The 18,560-nt window shown below is 39.1% G+C and overlaps 2 protein-coding genes across 3 annotated transcripts; both read left to right on the top strand.

Moving 5' to 3' along the window:
• The first annotated feature begins 145 nt into the window (after window positions 1-145).
• phyh (phytanoyl-CoA 2-hydroxylase) lies at window positions 146-6,539 on the top strand. The gene is made up of 9 exons (XM_034863395.1): window positions 146-364; window positions 1,798-1,850; window positions 2,761-2,871; window positions 2,977-3,145; window positions 3,513-3,594; window positions 3,738-3,919; window positions 4,742-4,891; window positions 5,074-5,205; window positions 6,339-6,539. The coding sequence occupies exons 1-9, from the start codon at window positions 299-301 to the stop codon at window positions 6,390-6,392; spliced, it is 999 nt and encodes a 332-aa protein (XP_034719286.1). The 5' UTR covers window positions 146-298; the 3' UTR covers window positions 6,393-6,539.
• Window positions 6,540-10,659: 4,120 nt separating this feature from the next.
• On the top strand, window positions 10,660-17,008 carry ucmaa (upper zone of growth plate and cartilage matrix associated a). Of its 2 annotated transcripts, none has more exons than XM_034863412.1 (5): window positions 10,660-10,797; window positions 11,973-12,035; window positions 12,122-12,211; window positions 15,155-15,253; window positions 16,698-17,008. In XM_034863412.1, exons 1-5 carry the CDS (start codon window positions 10,740-10,742, stop codon window positions 16,784-16,786), a joined length of 399 nt encoding a protein of 132 aa, XP_034719303.1. In that variant the 5' UTR covers window positions 10,660-10,739; the 3' UTR covers window positions 16,787-17,008. The 2 variants fall into 2 exon arrangements, with proteins under 2 accessions (XP_034719303.1, XP_034719302.1); XM_034863411.1 differs by having other exon boundaries at window positions 11,973-12,032; window positions 12,119-12,211.
• The last annotated feature ends 1,552 nt before the right edge of the window (window positions 17,009-18,560 follow it).

The raw sequence follows: 18,560 nt of genomic DNA on the forward strand, positions 1-18,560 counted from the left end.
TTATTGGGCTACAGTGTGTTAGCATTTACCCCTTAGACCCTGCTTATATTCCGTTTTTTATTGAAGCAGGTTTTGAGTTATCCATCTCTTAATTATCTGCTTTCAACCATAGGTCATACAAAAAACCTCCCCCACCCCCGTGTTTGTGTGTGTGTGTGTGTCTGCGCGTGTGTGCGTGCGTGTGCGCTCTTTGCCCCTGACTAACCCTTGTAACTTGTAGTCTATAAGAGACGTAAACCTCTTTATCTCGTTATCCGTGTGGACGGGATTAAGCCGGGATACAACCTGACAGGAAAATATGTCTCGGGCTGCGGAAAGACTCAGACTGATGATCAATCACCTTGATCGATCATCTGCCACGATTGTATCCTTGTGTTCTGCTTGGTTTAATGTTGGCTCATCAGGGGCTTCCGGGCTGCACAGAGCGGAACAGGCTAGCACGTTATCCGACCGCTGCGCACCTAACGGCGGACAGCTCTGGTGGGCTAGACCGGGGTCCCGCGGTAGACCGCAGGCCTTTGGAAAAGGAGGAGCAATACAGAAGTAATTTAATGCTAACTATTATGCGTTATTTACGGCATTTTGCTTCTTTGAAAAAAAGATTTATTGAAGAATGTAGACATAGCCAACAGTGGGAAACATCTTATGTAGGCTATAGCCTACGTGCTAAACGAGTCAGGGGGTTACTATACAACAAGCAAAACCAAGCAAAAAAACTTTAAACATTTTGCAAAGCTTTCTCAGTTCGTATAATCTAAGCTTTTTTGTTTGTACAGGAAAAATTGGAAAAATGTTATTGTTCGTTTGTGAAATTGTGTTGCATCCATATGCGAATTATGGTTTTTCATCCAGCTATATATCCTACCATATATGAGATATAAGATATAGGATCTATATAGATCCTCGTCTCTAACATCCTAAACAATACATAACAGGAAATTATAAGATAGATACTAAACATACACTATCATTTCATGACACAACTCGTAGGATAATAACAAAATACACACATAACGACAGCCCCAGACAGACTGCGCCACCAGTGCGGCCATAGGGCATTCCATATTGTATAACACTTTGTAGGGCAGTTACATCAAGCTGTCGTCATACATCTGTCTACCATTGTCAGGACACGTCTCACATTCATATTTTGTTTAACCTCAACCAATGTAGTTCCTGTGTCAACTCAACTTCAAAAGACATTTCTTAAGTTTAAATCAGATTTTACTGCTTTCTTGTGTCCTACTTGCATTGCTCTATATGACCATTATTTTAATAGTATTCTTCCTTGTTTTTGGTAAAGTTACCTAATAGCTCAGGCGTGTACGGAGTTGGGTCAGGTACTGAAGGGTTGCTGGTTCAAGTCTCAGTATAGACCAGTTCACCTCCTGGGTGCTGCCAGGTGCTCTCGAACAAGGCACTGTACCCCCCCCCCCAACCGCTTAGGGTGCTGGTCCAGCACCCACATCTCCCCATTTGTGCTTGAATAGGTCTTGAGCATGTGTATTAACAACGCATTAATATGTTTTTACTTTTCAAATCGTGGTCACCGCAGACTGTACATAAAGAGGTCGTATGGGCTTTCAATTGTGTTGTTTCTTTTCTTTGGAAAATCATTTTAAGCGGTCTATTTGAAGGTTTTGTTGTTCAAAGATAAAATCACCATAAATCAATATAGTCTGGACCTTGTCTGGCTCTCCCTGTACTTTTTGTACTTTTTGTTCACCGACCCAGAGAGCACTCCTGGATAATGCGGCTGAAACACTTGTGTCGTTTCCTTGACTTCTCCTTTTTCAGAATGCTGTACCAACTTCCGCTCAGACCTTCACCAGTCGGCCACAGACACTGAGGTATGTTCACAGACAGTCCCCTTTAGTGGTAACTGTTAGGGATGGGAATCACCAGAAGGGTACAAATACGTAATGCAAATATTCTGCAATATATTGCAATGTGTCACCTGTTGACTTCAAATTTTTCCCAATTTCAAATGATGTCCCCAAAAGGAAACTTTCATCTTTCAACATTTGTTTCATCTAAAAAGATACATTTCTCTTACTTAAATTTTATTGCTGCAAAATGAGATTGTCGAGCAGACAAACTGACCAAAACATAATAAAAGATTGATACTTGGCATCTGTGTATCGATACAGTATTGCCACGGAAAATATCACGATACTATGCTGTAACAATTAATCCTTGAATAATAATGTAAAACTAAAGTTAGAGTTATGTAGTGTTGAAAGTGTCAAATAAGTGACAAACATCTGGTGGAAAAAATAATCAAATGTGTTGAAAAATGGTACAAAATCGTAAGAAAAAGTTACAAACATTGATAAAAAGCATCAACAAAAGTGTTGATTTTCAATTTCAACGGGAAGACAACACAAGGGTTAAAAGAAAGCAAGCTAATGTAAGTTCCTGCAAATCAAATATGACTTGAATCCAACATTCGTATGTTCAGCTAAACATTAAAGCACAGGGCTTCAACAGGGGTCCTCAGAGTTACTTCAGGGGGGGGAGGTATTGCTTAAAAGTTTGTTCAAAAATTAAGATGTCTTAACATGAATCCAACATATACAAACATAAACAAACAATAATGACAGGCTTACTGACCCATAGGCGAGGTTGTCATAAAGCAATTCACAGATAAAGTTAATCTCTTTTTCAGTTAAGGGGATTTGGTTAAAAAAACATGGAAGACCCCTGCATTAAAGTAACCAGCATAGTGATTTAGTTGTGTGTTATCACTTCTTTTGGTAGATACATTCATGATACCAACCTGCTGACCCCAGAACAGCAATTCTTCTATGAGAAAAATGGCTTCATCCTCATCAAGAATCTGGTGTCTGAAGAGGACATCGACAGGTTCAGGTGAACATCAGAAATTCTGACAACTGCAAAGAAAAGAGAACTTTTCTCCCAGCATATAATTATAAAAACATCACTTTATACACACTCTGCACGTGCGTTCTTCAGGAAGGCGTTTGAACGGATCTGTCGACAGGAAGTGAATGTTCCTGGTCTGCTGGTGATGAGGGACGTGGCAATTGTTAAGTCAGAGTTTGTTTCTGATGAGAGAGCGGTTTCCAAACTCCAGGATTTCCAGGAAGATCCTGAACTGTTCCGGTACTGCACCTTACCACAGGTACAACACACACAAGTGGTAACAGCAGGTCCTTTTTCTCAGAACGTCTTTGTATTAATACTCAAAGATGCAGTGTGTCAGAGATAAAACACCCAGCCCCTATATATGTATGTTAAATGAGTTGTTGTTTTATAAAGCCACTTTGTATAGCATCAAAAAAACAGATTTGACCCAGACTGAGAAGATAGGGCTGAAAGCATTACAGCACATAGACCGTACCGACTTTACCAGGATATGTAATTGTGCCACAAACGAAATACGTATACCAAAAGAATAAACTCTCCTATTTATGTTTGAAAAGTAACTTAGTTTGAACTGAAAAAAAAGTTGAAATAATTTAAAAAAAAATTGTGCTTTTCTATGTTAGATTCTGAACTATGTGGAGTGTTTCACTGGACCCAACATCATGGCCATGCACACAATGCTGATCAACAAGCCTCCTGATGCAGGTATGGAGCAGTTCAATATCATTTACAATAAATTGGTTTTCAGTTGTTTGCAGAACCATGACAAACCCCTTACAGATCCAGGGACTGCAATGTCGGTAGTGCTGTATTAAAGCATCAATTTTTCCCCTTTCAAATTGTTTCAGGTAAGAAGACGTCTCGTCACCCGATGCATCAAGATCTGCATTACTTCCCGTTCCGCCCAACAGACAGTATCGTCTGCGCTTGGACGGCAATGGAGAAAGTGGACAGGCAGAACGGCTGCCTGGTGGTGCTGCCGGGATCACACACCGGCACACTGCAGGAGCATGACTACCCAGAATGGGAGGTAAAAACCACTGACTGTATATAAAGATGGACAGCGCGTCTCAGCTTCCTCCCACTGCACAAAAGTGCAGCCAAAATATCCAGGATAGGGGCGCTGCTATCTTATAATTTTTTTAGCCAAAGTATGCGTAGTAGCCAAAGTATGAGTAGTAGTAGTCGGGTGATGGAGCCGCTGTATCAAAAGTCCCGCCCATACACCCTCCCGATCAATCACAGCTGTAAATCATGTAGTTTTACCCAGTTTGTATAGGATCAAATAACTAATAAAACAAACTTATCTGAAAAATGAACACTTGAACAACAAAAATGAGATAAAAATGAGATAAGGGGGGGGGGGGGGGGGTATTACCTATATGGCAGCAAGCCACCAGGGGGCACCAGTTCCCTGGCTGTGCTTCCACCCGATGTATTCCCAATTCAGTATCTGCCTAGGAAACCATCTAGTCTTAATATGCAATATTATTTGTACTCGTGGAATATGTAGGCCACAAGAAGCAATTAGTTTTTTTTTTTTTTTTGGCTCACTTTTACCCACAACATGCCAACTTCCATTCACCATGCTAAGCTAACTAGCGGCTGCGCTGCCGGTGTTGCACCGGACTAAAACAATGCATGAAGAGACAAAATGAGACAAAAAATGCGTTGGCCCACCCATCTACAGCTAGGGGGGACCGTGATAAGCCCTATTTCAACAAATGGTGGCACGTTCCTTTAATATTAACAGTCTGTGCATACACATTTGAAATTCTCCAGAAAGCATGATAACACCTGCTGGGAGGTACACACACACACATACTGTATACACTGTCTTGTGTGTCCTCAGGGTGGCGTAAACAAGATGTACCATGGAGTGCGTGACTATGATCCGAAGCACCCAAGGGTGCACCTGGAGATGGAGAAGGGGGACACCGTCTTCTTCCATCCGCTGCTGATCCACGGCTCTGGCATGAACAGGACGCAGGGCTTCCGCAAGGTACGAGACCCATAATCCACCTGGTTTCTAGACATTACCTTAAACAAACTAACTCCATGCTTCATCAGCTCCCAGGTTTCTTTTAATGCCCTTATATGCATGAGTCACAAAAATTAAAATATATGTAAACATTTTTTTTTTTTAAGGAAAAATAGTTTATGAACATGGGTATGTGTTTCCAGGCCATCTCCTGCCACTATGCCAGCGCTGACTGTTATTACATCGATGTGAAGGGAACCTCACAGGAAAACATAGAGAACGAGGTAAAGGACATCGCAATCAGAAAGTATGGTTTGGACGAAGTTGCCCTAAAGGTGAGACATTCACATTTACAGTACATTACATTTATCTGTGTGAAACCTTCCCTTTTTAAAGCTACAGACATGTGAAAACGAATGGCAGCATGTACTGTACGTTGTTGATATTTGGCTTGTAGTTTCTAAATGTGTCCATTGTTGCAAGCATACACTTTAAAGCTTAGCACAATGAGAGGCCGGGGTGAAGATATTTTCCCGGGGACACCTAGAATCAGACCCTACAGGTGGATGCAGGTGAGGCTGGTAAAACAAAAAACTATGCAATGAGATCGTGCGGCCTGACCTAGCTTTAGATTCTTAATAATTATTCATGACAATTCACATAGATAAAGAATTTTAATGATTGCCAGCACGCAGAGTGTTTTCCCTTTAAAGCTAAGTGAAATCAGACAGTAGTGATAACAACCTTGAAGCTGCACTGGACTTTCATGTGCGCACATGAAAGTTTATATTGCTGCCATATATGGATGTAGCCTAGCTGGACCATAATGGAGACAGTGACAGCTAGAAAACGACTACTGTACAGGAGTCAGTTACACTCAATTCTAATCCAGGTCTTCATTATAAGGACATTGCTGCTTTGCGGGCAAGTCATCACCATTATGTTGTTTTGATACGACAAAACAGATTTTAAAGTTTTGTTATCTGTTCCGGAGCAAGGTTTTAGCAATTTGGATCGGGCAATTACTTTTATTTATGAACAAACATCTGGCCAACTCATGGATATGGGTGGGACACAAAATGCAAGGAGAATAAATGTCCTTATAATGAAGACCTAGATTTAAAATTTTGTGCAACTGACTCCTGTACTGTAGTCATTCTCTAGCTGTCACTGTCTCCATTATGGCCCACTAGGCTACATCAATATACCGCAGCAACATAAACTTTTATGTGCTCATGTGTGCACATGGAAGTTCACGTGAGCACATGAAAATTAACTTTAGAACTCTTTTGCTCACACCTTCTTAGGGGCCCCGTATAAACATGCTCACAAAAATTTTTAAGGATTAGCTTTGGGACATCATGTAGTTATATAGATAACCTGGTAAAAGGGAAAAAAAGGAAAAGAAAATCCGGAAAAAAAGGTTTGGTAAGGTCGAACTAAGCCTTTACCTTTGTTTCCCTTACAGGACATCTGGGCTCTCCGAGGCCGGCTGGTGCAGGGAGAGAGGACTTCACTATAAAAGCTCCCACAGGCCGCTACGAACAGACCCCACACCGATGCAGGGTGAAGACCGCTGGGCTGAAATCAGAACAGATTTATACGGTTTTGAATAAGCTGAACAGTGCTGAGTGTTCTTATCGTGCAATCCCGATTTTCCTTTACCAACGCAGGAATGTCATTCATAGATAATGTACTGTTTATTTAATTAAGGCTTCAGAAGCTGTGGATGAAATGTACTTCTAGAGCATTTTGTTTTGTTTGGAATATAAAGACAGGAAACACTATTTAAATAGAAAATATTAGATACCTCGTGAGCGAATCAGTACACAGTAAAATGGAATGGAGTACACCTCCTACTACTTGCTACTTGCTGAACAAGCAAATCAGTAGAATAGATTGAACGCATCATTTAACTGTCAATGAAACTGTTTTGATTTACCAGAACTTTATTAAAAAGGGATGTTAATGATAATTTATGGCATGTTGATTAAGAAAAGTAATCCTTATGAGTGACCGGGGAGGTATAGATGTTGAGAGAGAGACAAAGTAAGAGAAAAGAGAGAGTAATAAAAGATGATATTTCAGTAGAAATGTGGGAATAATCAGTGTTGATTGCAGCTCTTAACCCAAACAGAGGCATTGCCCTAAACTGCCTTATAAATGTCTATAAATGTAATTTTGATAATGGTGATAATGTTTGTTTTTGTTTTCTAGGATCATGTTTTAGTAACATAACAATAAAAATGTATAGATCAAATATATTAATACAACCTTGTTTCATTTCCTTTTAATTTAACAGCCAGTTATGTCACAATTATAAATTATTACATAGGTTTACAACATAATTAAGTGCCAATAATGTATGATAAATCTTGAAATGCTCAGGCTGTATTTATTAATCACATACACTGATCTAATTCATGTGTAGATTTGTTAATCCAGTGATAGGTACTTCCCCAAAACTATTATACATAACATGTGTTTAAAGGTCCCATATTGTGAGAAATGAGATTTCCATATCTTTTTTGGATAATAAACAGGTCAGAAACTGAGCCGTCAGGATTTCCATGTGGTAGTGAGTGTTACAACTACACTAAACATAGTAAGTGCCGCTACAGGGCCGTTACAGTCATTCCCTGGCTGCAATGACTCCGAGAGTGCAGACTGCTCTGGTGCAAAGGCATCTATAATTTATTTCTTAAGCTTAGTGCAGACCAAAGATTCTCGGCGAGACCAAACCGTTGTAGAACTTTGCAGGGAAAAGTTGCCGCTGTGTCAGTTTAGTTCTGACACAAATTCCCTCAGAGGAGATAAACACTGGTCCAGCAGAATACAAAGCTGGAAAACATGGAATTCAACTCAAAGAGTTTGAACCGCAAATTACGCTCAGGAGCAGCAGAATGATGAAGGAAGCTCTCCTAAAACAGGAGGAAGAGGCAAAGAAGATACTGGAAGAGAGAACAGGCTTCCCATAGAGCCCAGCTGGAGATGCAGGACCAAAACAACAAGAACATCATGGCTGCTCTTAAGAAAACATTTTATGTTATGTTTGTTGGTGTGTTTAAAATGGTAAGTTGCACTACAGAGATGTGTAATATGAAATGCTTAGTTTGATGTATACCTCAGGGGACTAACACTCATGAGTTCTCATTTGCATCCTAAAGCCCCAAAAATATAGGTTGGCCTAAATTATTTTATATGTTAACTATAATATACTAAATGTAGTTTTTTTGTCTGGAGGTACTAGTTGGTCATCCTATGAAAAGAATTAAATCAAAAACACAGGGGCATTTCTTTAAGGGACATTTTGCAGGTTTACCTCAAGTCTCACGTAGCTTTAAAGACCCAACAGGTTGATTTAGTGACGTAGCCTTTCAAACACAGCTGGAATTCAGAGTTTTAGGGTGAGTAAATGCTTTAAAATGTTTGTAAAGGCAATGAAGATTAAAATATAATCTCTAGAAACAAGGTTAAACGGCATCATACACCGGTTATAGTATAAAATGCACAAGAATATCTATCAAAAAATGTTTTGTAGAAACTTGAATTATTTGGTTAAGATCAATTATCAGTTTACTTTTTGTTTAGGGAATAATCAATAAATCATATGATTGTAATCAATGTTGTTTTGGTATAATGATATAACAAACTTCAGCTTGACATCTAGAGTCAAATTAGTAATTAATAATTAAAGTAATTATTAATTACTAATTATTAATAAGTAATTAATTAATAAAATAATTGTGGAGTGATTACAAAAGAATTCTATCATATACCAAGACATTTCTTAAATGGTGTTAAATAGGATACTTGAACTCCACTCTGTGATGTACGTGTTTCACATTAGGCCTACTTTAGGTTACTCTACAACTGCAGGAAAATCGAATTATCAAAGCTCCAATCCACTGCTCCCTGGCTCAGGGTTGAATTTGAGCTGTTTTCTGAATGATATGAGCATCTGAATGCTCATTCGGGGCCACACACACACAGACACACACACACACACACAAACGTGCAGATGCACACACAGCAAATAGTCTCTCCCACACAGGTCTAACTGCCGGCTCTTTTCTGAGCAAAACTGCACCTTATCTCTAGTTTTCTGTGGAGGGAACTGAAACAAATTTTAGATTTCATTACATCACACACCGTCAAAGGACAAATCCACATTAACTCATGTACTTTGCTTCTCTCCATTTAAGCAACACTCCTCACATACAATTCAATAGCTCGCAGCATATTGTAGCATTAACCCAGGGTTGGTGCAATGTGGCATGCTGAAACTAGATCACTCATACCTGGAATGATAATCAGTGGGGTCAGTATAGTTTCAAGATGCTCCCACCTGTGCACACTCAACCTGCAAGGAATATATATATATGTATATATATATATATATATATATATATATATATAATCGTTCATATAGAAGTACATTAGGGATAGACATAAAGCCCAAAAAAGGTTTACTGTTCATAAATAGTGGTTTAAAGTGGGATTATTTTGTAATTCGTACACATTTATAATACTTATAACAGACCTATACAGGATACCAAATCTTCTTTTGAGGGGATTTTGGCTTTTAACTTTGCTGACTTAAAAATGAAAAATTTAAAATGGACATAGCTTAGTGAGCAGCAAACTTGAAGTGCTCATATCATGCTTTTTCCATTTCTTTTAATGTTATATATCCGTTTTGTGCATGTTATAGGTTTACAAGTGAAAAGTACAAAAAACTCACCATCATCCAACAGAAAGCACTGTTCACAAACTGCTCCAAACAGCTCTATTATAGTCCAGCCTTTACCTGGGTGACGAACCGCTTCAATTTGTAACACACGTTATAGAGAGCCAAAGTTCCGTTTACCTTCATGGGACCTATCTTCCAAAATTGAAAAAAAAAACTGTGGTCAATGGCAAAAGACAAACTATTTTCAGGTCCTGATCGACTTGTGCCTTGGATAACAAATGTAAATGTAAAATTATCTTTTAAATGTACACTAAGTTTGTGACATACATGGCACAATTCAAACTGCACCAAAAAATGAATTATTATCTCATTGACTCCTGTTCATATATACACATTTTTTTTTAAACGTTTTTATTGGAAATATGCAATCCAATACTTCCAATCACCGATACAATTTACTCTTTTAAAAAAAAATATGTATGCATATGTACACGGACACATATAAACACATACAAAAAAAAAAATCTCTCTAGCTAAAACAGAGAGCTCAACATACAGGGTGAAAGGATGAGCTGCAGCAACGTTCAGTACAACAAATACGTGGTGTTTTTTTTTCATAGAAATTAAACCATATAAATCCAATTCGGGTACAACCTCTAAATACAAAATGAACCTGAAAATGAGCAAAATATGGTCACTTTAAATTTAACCTGTGATACAAAGAAAAACACAGCATCAACAAAAAGTTGTCCTAGAAGTCTGTATGAACTGAAACTGTTAAAGGGCCGCTGACATCCAGGGTGAATCTTTGATATCTTATTGACCAGTGGTGAAAAGACAGTTCTCACCCATGGCAGTGTATCACCCATATCCATATTCTTGCCTTTTCTCTTTAAAAAAGGGAATTTACACAGACTTTGACTTCCATCTAATGTTGGTTTCCATTCTGCTGCCCTCTTCTTTTAATTCACCTCACCCCATCACTCCTTGCTTTTTTCCTCTTTTTCTCCCTTTGACAACTGATTTTCCAGCAGCTTTCATCCCCTCCCTGAGCCTCTCTTTTCTTCTTTCTCCTCCCACTCTCCCTGCCTCTCCCACCTTCCCTCCCTCATCCTTTTCTCAGTTCAGTTAGATGTGCTGTTAAGTCCAGTAGAGTTTTTGCTTTTCTCTCTCAAGATGTCCTGGACTCGAGTCTTCGTGCTCACTTTGCTCACAACCCTCCTCATCCTCACCTGTGAGTACCTTGTCTGGGTGGTTGGGGAAAAAAGTTTGGGACAGTTTTTTTAATTATACATCCTCAGAGGAGATAAGCAGAATAGTTTTGAGGGTATAAAGCATTGATATGTGCGGTCCTCCTTTAGTATGGAAAAGCAGCATTTTATTGCCTCAAACAGGACCTTAGATATACTGTAAGCATCAGCGTTTGAATCTGCTGTGTGGAAATTTCTTTTCAAATTTCATTGTAAAGATAGCACGCCATTTGTATAATCTGATTTAGGGGCAATTGGGCTCAATGTGAATCAATTTTTAAAACCTTTGTAAAAGTTGTAAATGTCAATTGACTCTTTTCGCATCAAAGTTTTAAGTCATATTTTCAGTAAAGGGTACAGGCAAGTAAAGAAAGTAACTACTGTATGTTTATATATTTATAAACACACAACCAAAGAAAAAAGCTGGGATTTTGCCTGAAAATGTTCAGTACTCCTTCAGAGGAAAGCCTGAATTTAACAAGCTTGGTTTCCACTGTCGTGGTATAGATGACAATCAGCAACACTAATTTGAACTGAGCCTTACCAGACCACAGATAAGTGAAATTTGGTAGATGTCAGTGAAAGGCAAGACTTCTAACGACTTATGGTAATTATGAAAAGATTATGGTTATGGCTATTTTAATCCTCGTTCGATCTTTCACAATGATCATTTGTAAAGGGTTAATTATGGGCCACTTTCTGCAATTTCAGTTTTGATTTATTTTTTGTATCGTCTTTGCAACTGTAAACTGAAACAATAACTTCATAATACGTGTGATACAGTTTATAAGTCTTTTTTGGCACAAACATCAAACACCGTAGGAGGCTAGCAGTGTAATGAGCTGGTGCCCCTGCAGAGAAGTTTGGGATCTAGTTTGTACATGGCATCTCCATGGTCCACTTTGTCACTTGGATCTAGAAATAAACACATATCAATTTTGTTTTCCAGCTTTTTAAGCCAAATAGTCATAAATAAAGTTATATTTTGTAAAGTATGTATTTATATATCTTGTTAAAATTTCCACGTCTGACTGGGCAACAAAAAAATAATTTGAAATACAGTTTCAGAAATCTCTCCATGGATTTACTAATAACATTGTCCCCATATACATGCAGTAGTGTAAGGACAGGCCATTGTTATTTCTCCTTTTTCTTTAAGTTTGTAGTCTGGTGAGAAGTGCAGCAGTGCGTGGCAACACAAAAGCAGCAGATTCTAAAGGTGATACATGTTCAACCCTTTTAACTAATTCACATAACCTTGCTCCAAAGGTGTATGAGTCTAACCTTCTGGCCTCTGATTTTTTGGCTCAGCACGGAAGGTGTTTACGCCCGAGTCAGACGCCTCCAACTTCCTCAAACGCCGTGGTCGCCGTTCAACCCGATACTATGAGTTCCAAGGTAAGTTCATTAACATCTGTAAAAAAGCAAAGAGAAAGGTAGTTGGCTGCGGTTATCTGCTTGGAAGAAATTTGTTTTGCTCTGTTAGCCTAAGGGCTGTTTGCATCTCGCTGGCAGAAAACCAGCAGGATCATGAGTAAAGTGGATAGTCTGAACATGGGGGTAGTATTTATATTTGGTGGTATGTGTGGTTGATGTGGCCACGCTGTGGACAGTCTCAAATATGGCAAGTTTGTCCGCCCATAGATAAATGACTGCATGTGTGAGTTAGTGTGAGTGTTGGTTTATTGGTTTGTAGTTGGACTCTGAGGATGATTTGTTTGAGGTTTTGACTGCAAGATTTGAAAGTTCAAGAGAGAAATAGAAAGAGAGTAATGGAAACTGGAGCAGGTGTCGTTCTATACAGTCCTGGCTCTTCAATCTCTCTCTCTCTCTCTCTCTCTCTCTCTCTCTCTCTCTCTCACACACACACACGCACACACACGCCTGCAGAAGGAGTCACAGGATAGTATGGAGCAAGGAGCAGGCTCTTGCTCAGTTTCTCAGTACAGTAAGCTCATTCTTCCACTCCCAGCATCAGTAAGATACAAAATGCCAACACACCTTAAACCAAATGGACAAACACGGATTGAAGGTGTTCCAGGACAATCCTGCAAACACAACGCAACTTGTTGTCATACTACTCCCTCACCAAACAAATACAAACAGGATTCCTGTCTTCCTTTGGCTCTAAGTTAAAAGCATAAACATAACCAGACTTGCTAAAATGCTGCTGACATCAGTGATATTCATCCTTTCACTAAAGTATGTCCTTGTTAATTTGTCTTCTTATGGTGGAAAACCCATTAGAGAAGTCCTGAGACATGCTGTGTGTCATTTTCCCTTGCCCACCCATCAGAGCACCGTACGAGGCCTCATCTCTGGAGTAACAGGCCCACATTCTTGGAAAGAAACAGACACTTATGTCTCTTGCCAGCTTGGCTCATGAGAACTTTAGGGGGCAGAGTGAGGGATTTTAGGGCCTTTTTTTTGTTGCCAAAAAGTGATGCAAAGGTTGTGTAGGAATAGGAGTAGCCGGCTTTATTTTTATCACTTTCATTATTTCACATCATCTTTTTAACCTGATTTAGTCCAAGATAAAAAATGCATTAAGAGAAATGTATTCCTTGTTGCATTGCGACAATTTTCAAAGGACAACGTACAAATCGGGGAAAGGAAATATTTGGATGATTGCGTAACCAAATGGGACTTCAGTCCCCTTTTTTTATAGCATGGCTATTTTTCTAACTTCTTATGAGTCCCCCCCTCCTTTATACTTTTATTTTTGTATGCAATCTTTTATTCTGAGGTCAAGGACAGGAATAGAAAAGACAAAAGGCAATTATTTCTTCCTAATTGTAAAAGTTGTTGTCCCATTTACATAATAGTCTTCTAATTAGAGTAAGTTTTATGCTGCAACTTTAGCACCCATGTTCAATAACAGTAAGCTAAATGCTAATGAGAAAATAGGTAAATAAGTTCAGGTTCTGTTTATTGAATTCTCAACAAAGAACACCAATAATCTAACACCCAGCTAAGAAGAGGGCCCAGAACGATACTTAGTCATGCCCCTGTTGCGAGAAAAAAAAAAGCTTTGGTTTATTGGCATTTCTTTAAACCAAAGTCATGGGCGGCGCTAAGCTCCGCACAGAGCAAAAGTGACTGTGGTTTTGTACAGTAAGGGAGCTGTAAGTTTTTAGACCCATTTCTAATTCACTACAGTGATTGATATGGGTTAACCCTACCGAAATTTTTTTGTTTTAACACAAATTTGTTGTCTTTACATTGGCTTATAAGAGTTTAAATGACTCTGTTTACGATTCTCCAATGTGTCTAACGGGTAACAAGATAGCCATGTTAGCTGCTCTATGTGGCTGTACTCAGGCACAGTGTTGGTATGAGCTAAACGCTAACATGCTAACAGGTGTAATGTTGATCATGTTTTTTTTTTAAATAAACATATCCCTGCTATGGGCGCCTCCATCTTGTAATTTTGCTGCCAGAGTCTACGCGGTAGTGATTGGGCGGTGGAGCCTATACATATGGTCGAGCCGGGTGTCTATTGTCCTAAGACAATACACGCGCCCAACCAATCACAAGTCAATCACAGCAGTCAATCATCTAACATTTCACCCCATTTTTGCAGCATCAAATAGGATAACTAATAAAAACCAAACTGATCAAAAAACTAAATACTTCCATAATCATCAGTGCGATTAGAAGAACCACCTAAAATGACAGAAAACATCTTTAGGAAAGTTAAGGTGGAGGCCTTGACCAAATTTCACTTTGCTCGTTTGAAAGCCATGATGTCTCTCTCTTATGGGTGGGTCAAAAGCTTCTGTGCAGGCAAAGCAGAGAAAAGAAAGGTATCCTTATGACCTCATAAGGGGCAAGATTCCAGATGGGCCCATCTGAGCTTTCATTTTCTCAAAGGCAGAGCAGGATACCCAGGGCTCGGTTTACACCTATCACCATTTCTAGCCAATGTGGGACCATAGGCAGGCCGGGGTAACTCATATTAATGTTAAAAAACTCAAAAAGTGAAATTTTCATGCATGGGACCATTAATGTGTTAGCATGCTAACATGTGCTACTTAGCAATAACAACTAAGTGCAAATGAGGCTGTCAGATATTTGCTTTGGTTTTAGCTATAAACCAACGTATTGCAAGTAAACAATTTGACCCGATGATGGTGCCAATCCATTCAGTAGTTGTTATGCCAGGGGATTATCAAAGTAAACAGGTTTCCTTTCTCTGGGTCCTATAAATAATATCTGGTAGATGTCACAGGACAAATGAAAACTTTGACCTGCTAATGAGGCTAGAGTGAAATATCATGGAACCACTAAAGTCATTACGGCTCATCCTCTGGAATTTATTTTTCACTTTTCTCTCTACAGTCGAGCAGAGAGTGAAGATTGCTGCGAACGAGCGGTGGAGGGAGAACAATGAAGAGCAAAGAGATGAGTACGAACACTATGTCAAGGAGGAGCGCGATGGTGAGACACGGATGCGGCTTCTTTCTTCCATGTTAAATGCTTTCCTCTTGACACTCTTGTCTTTCCTCGAATTGAGGTTACAATCAGCAAAACCACTTCCAACTTCTGTGAAATAATAGAGAAATAACCCTCCATCAAACCCTGCGTTTCACCCCTTCCAACAACAATGAAAAATAAATGTATCAGTACGTGTATCTTAAAATCACTGTTCTGATACAATGAATGAAACATGAAGATGAAGCATAGAGACTTCGTATCAGTAAACACATCCTTGCGAAAAACATTAGATTTACTTGAATGCTTGTTGTCACAAAAGGGCTCACAAGAGAAAACACACGGAAGCACAATAGAGTTTGGATCTTGAACAAACCTCTCGGCCCCCACGAGCCTCTGAGCCACAGTGGAGTCCCGGAGACTTCTCAACAAATCAAAGTGTCTATTTGTGGTCGACCCCAAGCTGACAATCTTTCCTGCGGCTGTGTGTCTGGTGTGACATAGTTGCAGTGACAGTTTCTAAACTAAGAACTGTTACCCATAAAGATGTGAGTGGTTTTAAGATACACTGTGTTGGAAAACAAAAAAAGATATCCACCAGGCCATGGTACACACTAAGGTTTTGTAGATACTGGCTTATTGTTCATATTACACAAGTCAGTACAAAGGGGAAGAACAGCTACCTCCAGGAAATTACCTACTTTTTATCATGTTACATAATTGTACCGTGTCATTAACAATTGAAAGCAGATCGAGACAGAGTTTATTAGCTGCATTCATTGAATTTTTGTTAATATTTGGTGTAGCTTCCAACGATAGTGTCTTTGCTGCCATTTTGTCAGCAGTTTGTTTGTTGATGCACTTGTAGGTGGTATAACCAATTGAATAGTGAGACATAGCTAATACAAATCCGAGATATCTCTCAGAATTACAACTACAACTAACATCAATAGCGACTTAAGGTCTATTTGTTAACATGTGTATGCGACATAAGCAAATTTGCGGCGTTTCCAAGGATGGAAGGAATATGCTCTGCCTCTGATTTGGTTTAGGCATGAGTGAGATTGGTTAGGGCAAGAACACCAGGCTAAACTAAGTTAATCAGAGGCGTGTAAGGCAGAGAGTGTGTGTGTGTGTGTGTGTGTGTGTGTGTTTATGTGAGTAGAGAGAGGGGAAGATTCCTCAGCCATCCTAGGAAACGCAAATTTAAAAGCATACACTTAGCTAAATGCTAACAATTTAGAGAATTAGCATTAAGCTTAATTAATAAATGAACTCAATGAGGTCAAAGACTATATGGAGCCCCGCAGAGCCGAGGCAAACTGCAAAGACCGGTGATAATTCTCACTATGATCTTCACTAAGATTGACACATCACATTTAAGGAGTCGTGCCTTTGACAATTTGGAAATTATTAATCACTTTCATTTAACCAATTTTTTTGTCCACAGAGCAAAATGAGAGATCGAGGGAGACGAATGAGCAGTACAGAGAGTATCACTACGACGGCCTCCAGCCTCGCTACTACTGGTTCCACTGAGCGTACTCTGTCACATTCTTTTTTTATAAAAACAAGTGTTCAATATGTCTCCACATCAAACTGTAAAATGTATTAAAAGTGCAGTTTTTTGTATTCTATGCTCAACTTTATATCCTATTAAATGTTTTGCATGCTTGTTTTTACTCCCTTTTGAACATGTACATAAGCTACACAATGTCAGCCTGTGGCGTTAGCCGCAATAAAAACCACCCTGTACATTAACAACTGATTTTATCTGCAGTTTTATTTTTTGCAAAGAATCTGACTTCATATGAAGAAGAGTTTCCTGATTCCGACTCCACTGATGTGTTTTAACTTACGGTAGCACCGTCTGGTATTTGGAGTATTTAAAAGGAGGGAGGCGGTGTGGAATAAAAGAGGATGAAGTGAGCTGCAGAAGTCATCAGGCTGAAATGAATTCCACATTCCACAGTGGAAATATTAGACACAAACTGGGCAAAGGAGAAACGGACAAGGCAGAGACAGAAAGAGAGAGAGAGAGAGAGAGAGAGAGAGAAAAAAACAGTAGAAACTTAACAACTCAAACCCTCAATGTGACATGGCACTCTGTACTCACAAATCTGTGAATCCAAAAAGCCTTAATTTACCTCTACACTGTGATTCCACCGCAGACCTTTTCTCTCCACGGCCATGTGGATTGGCTCGCAGACTTGTGTGAGCGCCAGCTGGCCTCAGTAGTCAAACCTCCAACACATAGAGTGTGATTGTGTCCATACTGGAGACTGGTTCAGTCCCTATGCAATATAAAACAGTAAACAAGTTTCTTCAAAGGCGGTTATGTAATGTCTCCCTACTGATATAATAAAGAAGTGCATTTATATAAGCAACCTGGCTTATATAAATTACATAACATGGCATCTCTATAGTTCATTTCCTATATTTCCCAGGGTACCTTTAAACAACCCGAGCAGCAGAGGCATTAAAATGCTTCGGCAGGATGTCCCGCTTTGGTGGAATCTCCGGCAGCACCTGAGCAATCCTGGAAGTGGAACCTCGTGGATTTAGACACATGTCTGTGATGATAACCTCACGCCACTACTCAACCTGCCTTGCAGGTGCTTTAAATTATACAGGTGGATGCATTGTGTTGCATTATATAAATTGCAATCTAAACTGATGATTTAAAAGGGATTTCTGCCCTCAGACAGTTGCAGCTGGAAACAATAGAAACAATCTAGTTGTGCAGTAAATTAAAAAAAAAAACATTTAAAAAGTTCTTCATTGTATGGCAATGCTAACATGTAAAAAGGAAGGCCTTTAAGATTCTTTTTTTTTTTACATTTTGCAGCAGATACATTTGCATTACATTACATTTTTACAAGTATAAACAACTTATAAATACTGTAAGTTACCTACCTTTGAGGAAATGCTCTTTTTTTCAGATGACATAGCCATATGGTGAGACCCACTTTAGATTTTCTGTTGCTCAACTTACACAGTAGGAATACTTTCCAACCACCACTACACACTACACAAATAAACCAAAACATCACAACCAGTACAGTAGCAACAGACATTATATACATTAAAAGGCAAGGAGTATTTGAAAAGAAAAAGAAGTTTGTTTAAGCTTGTATCTAGGACAGAGGCAGTAGACGCGTTGGGAAAAGCACAGCTGTTACTAATAATAATAATAATGATGATGATGGATCTGTGTGTCCTGAGTGAGCAAGCATGCACATTATGTCAGGAATTCCGCCATTATTCCTTTTATCATCTACACCTGTGTTTTTCCTAATTGTTCCAACATGTC

Source organism: Etheostoma cragini, chromosome 23 (assembly GCF_013103735.1).
Source record: "Etheostoma cragini isolate CJK2018 chromosome 23, CSU_Ecrag_1.0, whole genome shotgun sequence".
Lineage (NCBI taxonomy): Eukaryota > Metazoa > Chordata > Actinopteri > Perciformes > Percidae > Etheostoma > Etheostoma cragini.

Bases quoted from the DNA above. Each gene is read 5' to 3' on its own strand.
- phyh (XM_034863395.1), top strand. From the start codon at position 299: ATGTCTCGGGCTGCGGAAAGACTCAGACTGATGATCAATCACCTTGAT. The intron at 1,851-2,760 runs GTATGTTCACAG...TTCTTTTGGTAG, and splicing joins AGTCGGCCACAGACACTGAG to ATACATTCATGATACCAACC. The intron at 3,595-3,737 runs GTATGGAGCAGT...AAATTGTTTCAG, and splicing joins CAACAAGCCTCCTGATGCAG to GTAAGAAGACGTCTCGTCAC.
- ucmaa (XM_034863412.1), top strand. From the start codon at position 10,740: ATGTCCTGGACTCGAGTCTTCGTGCTCACTTTGCTCACAACCCTCCTC. The intron at 12,212-15,154 runs GTAAGTTCATTA...TTCTCTCTACAG, and splicing joins CCGATACTATGAGTTCCAAG to TCGAGCAGAGAGTGAAGATT. The intron at 15,254-16,697 runs GTGAGACACGGA...TTTTGTCCACAG, and splicing joins TGTCAAGGAGGAGCGCGATG to AGCAAAATGAGAGATCGAGG.